Below are 13,782 nucleotides of genomic sequence, written 5' to 3' on the forward strand. Positions count from 1 at the left end.
AGTTAAACATCCCTTTGGTGCAAAACTGACATCAAAATCACCTTTAGATACCATCAACTTAATATATCCCTGCCTCAAACCCGCCTATAAAAGCCATAAAAACCAGTTCACCACTGTGAGGCTGATTGAGGCAGATTGGAAACACAAACGCCAAGCTCCAGCAGCATTAGAGAGCCCATGCTGTGAGCTCACTCCCTATTCAAACTGGCCATAGAAACCCACCAATCAGATTTCAGGCTTTGCAAGGGGCGCAAAATTTGATCTCTTAAAGCAACGGCACCCTGGCAGGGAAGCTCAGGCGAAACGCAACACCAACTGCAGTGAAGCACTGCTGTGAATATAAACATGGTAAACAAATTCATGTTGCCCTGTCTTTCAAAACAGAAATACATTACACAACTCACGTTTAGTGCAAAGTAACAATCTTATGGAGGGTCATGACTGTCTTGTTGCTTAAAAATTGTTTATTGGCCCTGCATGCACTGTTCTAATATATTACAATTGAAATCATTGAGAAATCAGTTGAGATAAAACAAATTCCACTTAAATCCAACATAAGACATGTGTGCCCAATGTGAATATAGCTATCCATACAAGCACTGATTTTTAAACTTAGACTGGCCATCATGTTAACTTTCATTCAGAAATTGAAAGAACAGTGGATGGTGGTATGTATTTGTTTATTAAAAGATGAGTCAAAGATTCACACTTGGAATGTGAGGTAACTACTGCCATGTCTTTGAAACCTTTCACTGGCATATAGTTGTAAGTCATATTCCAAACTATGTATTCAAAACAGACTTCATATGTAAGACCCACATAAAAATAAACAAAATCTGTTTAAGTGCAAGAAACAAAATACAGGTTTATGGTTTGTTTGTTTGTTTTTTTTAGAAAAGAAGGCAGTCTTAAGTTCAAAATAAAACGTTCCATTTTATGAAACAAGAGTGTGGAATGTACTTTTTTGCTTGAAAATAATCTGCAGGACCACCCACATTTAATACTTGCCTATTTTGGCACTTTATTTGGGGTCAATTTCTCTCTTTAGTTTGAAAGTATCCAATGTCCAGCCTTGGGGGTCAGATTGAGATAGTAACTGGGTTATTCTCATCAGTAATGCATCACACCAGACGGCCATATTTTTTCAGTTTTCTATCAGTTCCAGCTGATTTATTTATTTTGCCAAGACAGACTTCAGCATCATGACAGTTAATGATGTTGATAGTGCACGAGTCTGTTGATCCATCATCTGCTACAAAAAATGTAGATGGTCTGCATTTTAAGAGTAAATATATTGCACAAAAATGAGGGGGGGAACAGTATGTGCCATAAAAAAAATAACCAAAAGGAAAATAAAAAAAAATCCAGTTTCACACCTGCGATTTGGGACCCATCCACATATCACGAGTATGATATACATAAAGTCCTAACTTTACTATATTACAGTACATATACAATCTTGAAACTAGTACCAGCACTGAGGTATGCCTTCCCACCCAATGCCATATCTTCTACAAATACTCAACAAATCTGATCTACAACTGTACAAAACCTAGCTTAAAATCACAAGGCATTTTAATGCAAGTTTTAATTTAACTTAATCCTTGAAACCAGGACTCCCTTGCATGCTAAAACAAATGATAAAGGGAAGAAGTGCCTGAAACTCACTGAACGCACAGTAAGAACATTCCCTTTCAACTGTACAAAAATATGCCTGAAAATAGTTTGCTTTTCATTTAAAAAGATGAGGTCTGTTATGTATCAAAATGTTTCCTCCAACACCTGCACTCTGGAGAGGTTTAGGCTGCTTGTTTTCAAACCACTAGGTAAACATAATCAGTTACAAAAAAGAAACTTTTGCGGCATTTAGAAATGACATAGAACCATTTTGAAGTAACATCCTGAACAGTGTCAGTTCACAGATTTGTTTTGAATCAGTCCACAGTCTTACGTTTTCAGCTCCCTGCAGTTTTAAGAGGGTAAGATGCATAGAAGTTCTCAGATTTTCCCTTTGTGGTCCGTTTTAGTTGAGCAGTAATTGTAGACCTACAGAAAAATCCATAAAACCCTGTCATGCTGCCAGAAAAACGTCTGCAGACTTTTTCCTTTTTTTGCTACAGTACCAGCTTCATAAGCATCTAATTCATCAAACCTCACTTCGCCTCCTCCCCAAACCCCTAGATAAACCACGGAAGAGGGCAGGGTAAGAAACAACTTGTACAGGACATATAATTTCTTTTCTTCCTCTCTGTTATTACATGGGATCTTTCAATTTAGTATGTGAACACCAAGTCTGAAAAGTTCGCTTCCAGCCAGTCCCCGGCTATCATCTCGCTGAGCTCTGGCGTACAATAGTCTGGAAATTCAAAGTGAGAGCCCAGGCTACCCTCACTGAATGAGTCCAAATCTTTATCCACCAAGGAGAGGGAGAGATTTCCTGAATTTTGATTCCCCAGCTCGGAGTTCTGAGCAGAGGGGGCGAAATTTAAACTGAAGTCAAAAAGCAAGTCGTCCGCGTCTTCGCTCGAGCTGGAAGATGTGGAAACTGACCTAGATGATGCTGGTGAAACGGAAGCAGGGTACATTGTGCTCTGCTTTGTAATGTTCTTGAAATTGTAAAACATTCTGTTGGGTGCCGCGTTCCTTACTTCTTCGTACATGCTGGTCCCCTCGGACTCGGCGGATGAACTCAAAGTTGGGCTAGCGGGAACTTTTGCTACACTGTACGGCCTCATCTGCTCCTCGTCCTCCTGCTTAATCCGGACCCGAAACTCGTCTTCAGAGTCGTCGTCATCGTCATCATCAGTGAGTTCATGCTTTACAGTCTTAGAAACTTTTAAGTTCTTAAATACATAGTCGTCCCCATAGGCATGGGATGATTTGGAGCCGGTTTTACTCTTCAGTTTAGAGCATTTCTTACCGGCTGTCTTGGATATTTTGTTGCAAGGTTTTTCCGGAGATGCTGATGTTTTTGAACTGTCGAGCTTTGGTTTTTTCTTAGGTCTGTATTTGTAATCTGGATAATCAGCCATGTGTTTCAGCCGGAGTCTTTCGGCTTCCCTGATGAAGGGGATCTTTTCACTGTCCTTCAGCATTTTCCAACGCTTTCCCAGTCTCTTGGATATCTCGGCGTTATGCATGTCCGGTGACTGTTCCATAATCTTTCTCCGCTCAATTTTTGACCAAACCATGAAAGCGTTCATTGGTCTCTTAATGTGTCCAGTTGCAGTCTTGCACCAGTCTGGGTTAATCGGTACGGGACTGCAAGCCATGAATTCATTTTCCTCGGTGTCCGTAGCCTCCCTGGACATGCCACTCTCCGCCTCGCTGTTCTCCGTTTGTTGCACCATGGTCCCTTTTTGTGTCTTAACTGCCACAGTCGCTGCAGTGTCTGTCAGCCCACTGCGAGGGGTCTCTTACTAATATTTCACCTTTGCGTCCTTTCACAGCGTATCTCTAGCTCTCCACTCTTACCAGAGTTCCAAACTGCCTTCTTAACTAGTTCTTGGCGTTTTCATGTCGGTTACGTCATTCGTAATGATCCAATCACGTCCTCTCCACTCCGCCCAGCAGCCTCTGAACCATCCCATAAGCCTTCCTCTGCTCTCATTGGAGCTCGGATTTGTAGGTGGGTCGTGGTACAAGGGGTGTCTGAAGCCACGCTGAGCCAGACACGCTCATCAGACATACAGACCTTGTGTAGACTAGGTGATAAAGTTGGGAAGACGTAATGCAGTATCTCACTATGGCAGTATCACCAAGTTTAAAAACCTTCAGAAAACGCAAATATTTAAACTCAAAGTGAATGTTATCTTCTCACAAGCGCGTGGAAATGCATCACGTCATTTAGCCTATAGTGTTTTTTTTTCTGAATAGGATACTGAAGGTGGCGCTTGGACACTGTTGCTGCGTGTGTGTTGGCTGCACACACAGCAATACTGCTGTTGCGGCTCAAAATAACATTAATGACTCAGTGGTAGAGGCAAAACCTAATTTGAAGAAGCAAGAAAAGGAACAGCAGCCAGTCTGTTTAATACCCTTACATTTATTTTGAATGCAATATTTATACCCATTTACCTGTCATGCTACATATCCCTGTTGATATCAGCAATGAGTGAAGGAATACAATTTCAGATAGGTATGGTTTACATGCAGCTCCTTGGGAACATGACTGTGTATGTCATGTGTTTTCCAACAATGTCTGTGGAACTCATCAACGCCTCTCCGAGTCAATGTAAACATATCTCTTTTTGCCTTGAGAACAAATGTTTCTGCTGGGACAAGGCTGCAAGATATCCAGTGGACCCTCTGTGGCTTTCTGCTGAATCGTTTATATCTGGCGTTACTGCTCCTGCAAGAGCATGTCTGAGTGCACCCAGACCCACGGCAGCATTAGGATTAGCTGCAAAAGGGGTCCCTGCTGAGTCTGCTGTGTCAAGAGACTGCCTCCCCCACCCAAGTCTTGCAGCGCCATAAGCCTTTGCGAAGCAGCCAGTGGGACTATTGGAGGCTGATAAGGCTCTCTGTTTTCTCTCTCTCCCCCTCTGTTTCTCTCTCTCTCTCTTTGCCTTTTTTCCTTTTTGTCCCCTAGGGGGCAATCACTTACCCTTTTGAAGCCCTCCCCCCACCCCATGCCTTCCCCTGCACACATCTTATGAAGTGTCACTACCGCCCCAAGACGGAAAAAGACCTTGCCTTTTCCATCTCCAGACCAGCGGGCCGGGATCTGTGCTGGCCAGTGGTTCTGTTCAAATGCTCTGGGTCTACACTGGACGGCTTTGAGAAAATGGGCTTGGCACAATTAGCATCGATTTACTGCAGGTCTCACAGGGTTTACTTTTGAAATACACAAACATGAATCTTTTGTGTGTGTATGCCAGACAAGGTGTTTATCTTAAAGTCTGTGTTCATGAACTTTATGTTTAAACTGGAATAATAATAAAAACACCTTGCTTTCTCCATCAAATCACGCAGAGTGACGAAGGGCATGTTTTAAATCATCTTTTGTTGATGTGTTTTGATGTAGCTCACTTACTAAGAATTTTTAAAAATGTGTTCCTCTTGGCAAGGCAAGAGACTTTGCTCAACAATTACTAAATAACTGGGAGAACACAATTCAGATTGAGCCTCTGTTGTTATTATGGCTGTTCCATTTGTCCTTGACTTTTGAGGAAACATGCCGTTTCTTTCAAAGAAAAGAAAGCACCACACATGCACACATTGGGTCAATTCACAGTCCTGATCCTGATGGCGAGCCTCAGTTACGCCAGCACTAAGGGGACATGGGCAAACGCAAATGGCCCCCGGTTCTCCCTTGCCCGCTGCCCAGCCTGTGTTGCATCAGGTCTTGTGATGGATGCACGCAGCGCATGAATCACAGCGGCATCTTGAGGACACGCTTGGAGGGGCCGCTGCTGTCCTGCTCATTAGCATGGCTCATTATTGGCTGGGAATGAGGTGCAAGTGTCAGCCAATGCGCAGAGCTATGAGTCATGCCAGCGAGGGGAGGGGTCCGCTGTGGCTGAGGAATCCAAGACGCCCTCTCCTCTCTTCTCTTCTCCACACACACACACACACATTTATACACACGTACACACACTCACACTTGCACAACAACATCAACAACTGCAGCTGGCATGCACACACGCACCACCACCACAAGAAATGCATGAGTCAACAGAAAGGCGAGCTTCTATTACACGTGTATTTGCATCTATATCTTAATAATGTGTGCCGTGCATGCCATTGCTCTCATACACCCTCGAAATCTGATAGGGAAAAAAACATATGAGAGGCAGACCCAGAGAGATGCAGACCCAGTACCCTAACTGAACTGCAATTGCCGGCACTGGAGGGGGGGGATTTGAATGTAGGTGTAGGAATCTGTAGTTTGTTTGTTTTTCCTCTACCCCACACTGTAAAAGGAGACAATGGCCCATTCATCAGCCACGATGTGTGGTGTGTTGAATCAAGTTTTGTCATATAATAATGCTGAAAAGGATTTTACATACAAATATCCCCCCACTTGCTTATCTGCAGGCTCCCTCAAGCAGCTGTTATTCACAAAGGAGCACTGAAGCGTTGGATCAATACTCAGCCAGGCTAGGGGCTATCTGATGCTCAGAGTGTTGGGATTCATCTCCTCTGCATAGCCTACAGACAGGTGTGCCTCTTGTCTGAATTCCATCTGATAGGCCAACAAAGGCGAAGGAAGGAAAGCCGTGGTGGTAGTGAAACACACACACACACACACACACACACACACACACACACACACACACACACACACACACACACACACACACACACACACACACACACACACACACACACAGAAGTCACAAATGAAGTTTTCACCTGACAGACATTCCTGAATGTTTGGTTCTCTCCCAGGGCCATGTTTATTGGAGTGACTGAGTGCTCACATGACAATGCAGCTGGATCATTCGGCAGTAGCCTGAGCACCCAAGGTGAAATGGAGTGATCAGTAAAGTGGATGGTTTCTCTGGCTGTCTGCTTCAGCTACTGCACTCAAGACAGGAGGCCTGGTGGTCTGAAAATCCCTGCATTTTATAAGCACTTAGAAAGCTTACTTAGCAGTGTCACGATGTACCCGTGCAGTTAATGAAGTATTATGCGCCTTTGATTTTTAATGTATGTACATTTACATCTAGTATGCCTTTATACACCATGGGCTGACATCATTAAGCATTCATTGTTTGCTTGGGAAATTGACCCTTCTTCTAAATGTTATTCAGCATAAAATCAATAAAATTGTTCATTCACATTTGTTGGAAATCCTCATGCACTGGGAAAAACGGCTGTATCCCAAGTATATAAATGTTATTTTTTAGTAGCTTGGTACAAGACTCGCTTTAAAAAAAAAAGAAAAAACAGATTTACTACTCTTGAAGCACCTCTTTGAGACGGTGGTCATTTCCTTTACCACACTGAAGCCAACCATTTCCTCGGTGTGAAGTGTTTCGAGTCAGCTCGCGCTCTTCACACTTGGGTGTTTGGCCTAAAGACGCTGAATTTGCCCTGTTATTGCTTAACATTCTCAACTCAATGCAAATGCCTCTCCAGGGGTGTCGGGTTCTTTGTTGACCTCCATAATGTTTCCACTCTCTCAAGGTCTGATGCTTAGCAGATACTTGATACTGGAGTGTCTTGTCATGAATGTAAACAGCTGACGCTCAGTACTCTCTGGAATGTCTCACACACACACACACACACACACAACAACAAACACAATGAGCAGCCAAGACTGCATCCTGTGCTTGTGTCCTCTCCCTTAAGGGTTTAAGGCATTTCAACTCCAATTGGTGTGCGCAAAAAGCAGGCATCTCAGCTGTGAGCACAAACTGTAGTTTTAAACGACGCGTAGCATGGAAAACATACTAGCCTAAAAAAAAAGAAGAGAGAGGGAAAAAAGAAGGTCATAAATACTTGTGGAAACTGAGGCTGCTGTATCATGTAAAAGCCACTGGAATTTACTGAGAAAACATGTCAAGGTTCCTGTTTCAGCTCACAGCCCCCACCCCCCCTTTCAATTCCACCTCTTGGCTTAGGCAGCAGAGAGCACAGTACAAATCACCGCAGCAATAGTGAGGTCACTTCTCCACACGCTTTCTCTCTTTCTCTCTCTTTCTCAGGTTGGAGCCTTACGGCGTTTCACCTGTTGTCTCTCCTCAGGCCACGCATCGAGCTCCCCATTTCCCCTCTCTAATTGTGCCCCTGCACTGAAGCAACATTTTCTCTGGACACGGACCCCCTGTATTTGTGTGTATACTGTCCTGACCTAATAAACATGTATTCGGAGAGCCCCCACCACACACACGCTTCCTGGGGGCTTTTGGAGCCGCTGTAATGAGGGTGTGTTTAGTCTAGGGGCAGGGACAAATGCTGATGAATTGCCGTGCTGTAGGTGAACTTCCCTCACCTCCCCAAGCACTCCAAGTTTGGCTGACTTTAAGTTTCGACAAATGGTGCAAAACAAGAGAAAGCAAGAGGGTGCAGAGGATAGAGAGAAAAAGAGAGAGAGAGAGAGAAAGTGGGGAGTGGGGGCACACAGACCGAAGGAAAGGAGGGGGAGGGGGAGAGAGATATATCCACCTTCAGTAAACAATTTCACCGTCTTCCAAGGCAAACACAGTAAACTACCTATTTGGCCAATCAAGAGCGTTAGACTGGAGGGTAGGTGTGTGTGTGTGTGTGTGTGCGTGTGTGCTTGTGTTATATAAAAGCTCCATCAAAGAGCTGGTTTGCAAGAGGTTAGTGTTTAGTCTGAGGGTCTGCCGAGTGTAGCGCGCACAGGCATGTCCTCCCGCTGACAAGCCTCTGCTTAGGGTGAGGCATGAGGCATGAGGCATGAGGCAGGGCCCGAGCTGGAGCTGGAGCTGTCGCTGCTGCGTGTGGAAGAGAGCCTCCACTGCGGTTAGTCACTCTCAGACATATCCTGTACTCTGATGTTTTACAGGTTTATGATCTTTGCACCACAAGCCCAAATGTGACAGTTCAAAGCACCCTCCCAGAAACTCTGGCCTTCAGGCACATGCGAGGCAACACTGTATGAAGTACTCCAGTCCTCTGTAATTAGTGGTTGAGTACAGGCCTCAGATTGGGACGAGAGATTTGTTTATGGTATACGTTTCTTTTTCTGCGGATTATAGTAATAACAGCTCTGTACTATTATCATGGTATCAGTTGTTGTCGTCAAGTTTAATCTTGATCAGACATGACACTTTGGATATTAAGACATGCATGGAAATTTACCCAAAAATATATTCCTAGGGATCTGCATCCGTGTCCAAGCCATTCAGGTTGAATCATTCACAAGTGAGTTCCTGAGTGTCACAGTAGATCTGTCAGCTGTCAAGAGGTTAATGGTTACTTTTGCCACTTCTGACCATCAAAGGCCCACACCCCCACTGTTAACCAACATGCATGTAATGCATGTCAATGAAGCCACATAATATGTGGTGCATTTGCATAACAGTTTTATGAACTCAGACTGACCAAACTATTTGAATAATAGAGACTCTGTGTTGTATTCGCTCTTGAGACACTCACAGTTCCTGATTTAAAAAATGATGATGAACCAATCAAAGGTTAACATGACTGAGAGTGAATTGGCAAATAGAGTTAAAGTGCACATACTACCACATACAATATCACAGAAAGTGTGTTTTTGGCTGCTTTGTAAGTCAGTGCACTCATGTTGTGTCTAAAAAGTAAAACAGAATGAAGTGTAGCTCAGGGCCAACTGTCATCCTTATAATAAAAGAGAGAAAAACCCTCACTCAGGTCAGTGAGTTGGCAGCTCTGGCAAATGATGGACGTAAACACAAGGCAGAAGACGGTAAATGACAAGAAAAAACATAAATGTAGAGAATGAGACAGCTATGACATGACAGAGCTGACAGTCATTAATTAATTCTGATAAGCTTTGATGATATCCAGGAGAAAAGCCTCAAAACAGTCATTAACACGGCCTGCCAAAAAATCAATATGGAGTGAAAGACGCACAAAGTAGACCTTCTCTTTCATGCCTCATATTAAAATGCCCATTATCATGTAGCATGTCAACCTGAATGCTACTTGTACCACTCGCTGTCACTCAGGCCAAGTTGGAGCATTTGAGGGCAGTGCACACATACACACAAAAAACACACACCTTTCACAAAGAAAAAGCTGTGATTGTGCTGTAGATTGTGTTCAGTGCACCTCCATGAATGTTTTGCTAGGTTTCATCAGGGCTGAACGTAGTCCTGATTAACGGATGGGAACTGTATAGTCTGGAAGTGAGTTGTATATCAGAAACAAAATCAAACAAGGCGCTTTCTACTTTTATTGGAGGCCTAGTATGTGTGGACTTGTTTGACGTAACTTTACAATCAATGCAAGCAACCTCAAAAAGATACACAGGATTAATTTGCTTTACTGGGGCATTGCTATTCACACAAACAAGTCAGGTTGTTAAGATAGAATTCCACCATCCAGGCCATGACCAGATTCATTGAATTCCTTGTGTTCTTTTAATCTACTGTAGATGTTTGTCAGTGTATTTTCCCTTATTTGGAGACAGAAACCAGAAAGATATATATATTTCTTTCCCCTTGAGGGATAATATAAACTGGTCTATTAACATAAAAAAGAGCCCAAAGCCCAAATTCTCACTGCTTATCATTACATATGCACATATAGACTGCTATTTTGTATGATTCTCTCCATATCAGAAGGGGCCTGTCTGCTGACTTCTTCCCATATGGGTCTCATAGTCATTCCCTGCCCTCTCCCTCATGTCTCATATAGGATTTCTCACACAAGCCATGTGCTGGATTTCCATAAATGCCCCCCTTCTGTAAATCCGTTTTACATATACTGCATGTATATCTTTCTGCAATACAAAACTGTATCTATCCCATATGGAATTAGAGGTCATGACTGAAAGTTAAAACAAATCGATTTCTGTTTGAAATATAATATGGGTTAAAAACACTGAATTGTCCCATAGAAAAAAAACAGAGTACTAAGAGTTCATCCTCTTTTATTGCAGTGAATAAAAATGTGTTTGGATGACAGTGCATTGCAGATGGTCTCTCAGTCATTCTGACAGAGCTTTTCTTCAAAGACAGTATGCACAGTGATCTATGTATAAGTTTTTTTTTTTTTTTGGGGGTGCAAAATTACGACACTCGTACAACAAGACAAGTTTTCTAATCACGAGGAGTGCGGAGTGGAGAAGGTGTGAGGAGAAGATTTGTCAAAAAGAAAGAGGATTACTCCATCTCTCCCATTTCATACACATGCCTCTTGATGCTCGTGCACTAATCTCATTGTAAGTGTCTGTCAAACAGACATGACAATTCATTTTAACAAGATGCCGTTTCCTGCCTCAGCTTCTCCCTTCACAAATGGAAACACATGAGAGGATTTTGTAGAACAGACGAGTTTCTTTTTTTTAACAAGGGAAAAGGGGGATCAGCCGCAGCACTTTTGATCATTCCAAGCACCGGCGGCGGAAATTGTTTAAAAGTGAGCGTGTTTTCACAGTAAATCTGTTCAATGTGACCACAGCACTACCTAATGGGCTAATGACCCATGGGGCTCACGGCTGGTGTGCGGGGCTTTCCTTACGCAAAAAAAGTAGCAATGCACATCTGCGCTGAATAAATATTCACTTTTCATTTCTTTCTCTTCTTCTTCTTCCCAGAGTTGGGTGGTAAAACTAAAGCACCTCAGCGGAGGATGGATAGGTGGCTGGCAGAGAGGAGGACATGAGGGAAAAGGTCTCTGTGTTCTGTGCTGTAGTACACTTCAATTGTGCACTAAGTCTCTGTGTTCTGTGCTGTAGTACACTTCAATTGTGCACTAAGTCTCTGTGTTCTGTGCTGTAGTACACTTCAATTGTGCACTAAGTCTCTGTGTTCTGTGCTGTAGTACACTTCAATTGTACACCAAGTCCCTGGAACTCCAGACACTATTGCTCAGAGTCTTCTTCACTTTTTACTAAGATTAATTTGATTTAAAGATAAGCTGTGATTACCCTGCTGTTGTTTCCTCAGTGCATTAGATGGATGTAAATATCTGCATTTATGCAGGGGTGGTTGAAATATGTGCACTGTTGTACTGTACACAGGTCCAGATTGGATGGTCAGACATGTACAGTTCATATTTTTCTCCTGACAAGTGGGGGAGAAAAGGAGCCAAAGCTTTTTCATGCTTGTCATGTTTTATAGGATTCCATGATTTCTCACCTCTTTAGTAAGCAAGACGACTGAGGGGGAAAAAAACACCCTCAGTGCACTAACTCACTCACATTCTGAGGCAAACAATTATGCAGGTGATTAAAAACGTAAATGGTCTGTTGAAAATGTGAACATAATTAATTAGATGTAAATGTAAACCTTTCCTAATTGTGTTATGCAGGTTTGCAGCACTAGAATAACATGTACAAGGTAATGCCAATGATTTCCTTCAAGTGTGAGAAACAGTTATTATCGCTCAGGACCACAATGACTCCCCCAGAGCCGTAAAGAGGTCAGAGATAAATTTGAGTGACAGCATACACAGACTATAATTCAAAGCAGACCAGATAAATTGGACCTCACACCAAAAACAGAGTAATCTTTTTTCTTCCCCAGGTCATCAACTCGTAGATATTTTCATTCTTTCGCTCTTTAATAAAGCTAGGAGGTCGCTTAAAAGAGGACAATGACCACTGCTCACTGATTGATGGCAGAGAACGGACAAGGCAGAAAATCCTAAGTTAAATCCAAGCCTTTTAAAATTAATGAAAAAACGCACTGTAAATCATCTTATGAACTCATCTATTAGTGATAATGAATTCACGGCAGCAGTTTAACCTTAGTTTTGCAATTCATTATATTTGAGATTAACAAGGGATGGAACTTAAGCGAACTGTCTGCGGGGAATTATGCCTGGGCCGTCGATTGTCAATCATGGATTGTGTTCTGATGTCTTCCATTAGGAGAGAGGAATTAAATAAGACTTTCTTTAATGTGCGCCGCTCCCCTATTTAACGCTTCTGTTGCTTTCCCCAGGATGGTTAACTCTTCATTACCCAAATTAAAGGCATCCATCTTTTTCACTCCCTGCCACATTGCGGTGACCTCTACCTGTCAAAACTTCCCATGCAAGATATTGAGTGATGGATGAGTCTGAACCCACCGCCAAAATTATCAAGTGACTGTCCGACCCACATCAATTCCTCCATCTCTGGGGGCGACGCCAGTGGCCATGATTTAACAATGAACAGCCCAGGCGCTAATAGGCTTTAATAGAAATTAGAAACAGAATTTTAATTATATGGTGACGAGTGCTGGGGGAGAGTTCACCAGGGATGACCCCCGGGAGCCTTTCAAGTGTGTGGTGGCATTTCCAGTCAAGCAACGTGTTGTTTTAAGCTCCTGCGTCCCATTTCATGTCAAACATGGGATACCTCACTATCTTGTGTTGGCTCCTGTGTTCTAAATGAGACTGTTTTTGAGAGAAAAAACAAAGAAAATGTGACTATTGTAAATAAAAAGCTGGATATAGTCCATTTTATGCATAATTTATGGCATATTTTAACTGCTAACCAAATATGAGGGAGGTCCTTTGATACAAACAGTGTGTGTCCATTGTTTTCCCATGACTTTTATAGCCTTTTTTGATAATGTAAATACACTCGTGCTGCATGTATGCATAATTCATTACTGAAGTTGTCTCTCTCTGTTGTCTGACCTCTTGTTCCTCTGTTCCCTCCCAAGCTCAGAGCAGGAGCACTTCACACACACCTTACTTCCTGAAAAGAAAATTACTCCTTCCTGGGAGACACTTCCCTAGCCCCGGGAGTGCACTGGAACGGACAGATACCTACGGAGAGGGCACGTCATGGCGAGCCAGCCTTGCTCTGGGTGCTTCCTCTCCCACCCGGATCCCACATGTACCTGTCAGAAGGTCGAGGGGAGGGATGTGGGGGGCTGGACGGTGGGGGCACTCTCAGTTCACAGAATGAGCTCGCGTCTGACCTCCGTGACAGATGCCGGCGAGGGTGTGGACAAATCCCATCAGCAGAGACCTGGCGGGGGAGTGGGGGGAGTCAGACCACTGGAGGCGGCACGGCAGCCACGCATCTTAAAAACAGTACTGCGGAGAGACTCTGGCCTCCAACACCGAGAGACAGATGGAGGTGTGGTGTCTCTGTGCCTGAAACAATGAGCTAATCCTGCCCAAGGAGGTGACCACTGCTCGCGGCAGCTCGCTCTGGATTATGAC

General features: G+C 43.3%; 1 protein-coding gene across 1 annotated transcript; it reads right to left on the reverse strand.

The window, feature by feature from the left end:
• Positions 1-449: 449 nt before the first annotated feature.
• Positions 450-3,498, reverse strand: sox11a (SRY-box transcription factor 11a). The gene has a single exon (XM_048228653.1). It carries the CDS (start codon positions 3,348-3,350, stop codon positions 2,274-2,276), a length of 1,077 nt encoding a protein of 358 aa, XP_048084610.1. The 5' UTR covers positions 3,351-3,498; the 3' UTR covers positions 450-2,273.
• Positions 3,499-13,782: the final 10,284 nt, after the last annotated feature.

The sequence above is a fragment of the Alosa alosa genome, chromosome 19 (assembly GCF_017589495.1).
Source record: "Alosa alosa isolate M-15738 ecotype Scorff River chromosome 19, AALO_Geno_1.1, whole genome shotgun sequence".
NCBI lineage: Eukaryota > Metazoa > Chordata > Actinopteri > Clupeiformes > Clupeidae > Alosa > Alosa alosa.

Bases quoted from the DNA above. Each gene is read 5' to 3' on its own strand.
- sox11a (XM_048228653.1), bottom strand. From the start codon at position 3,350: ATGGTGCAACAAACGGAGAACAGCGAGGCGGAGAGTGGCATGTCCAGG.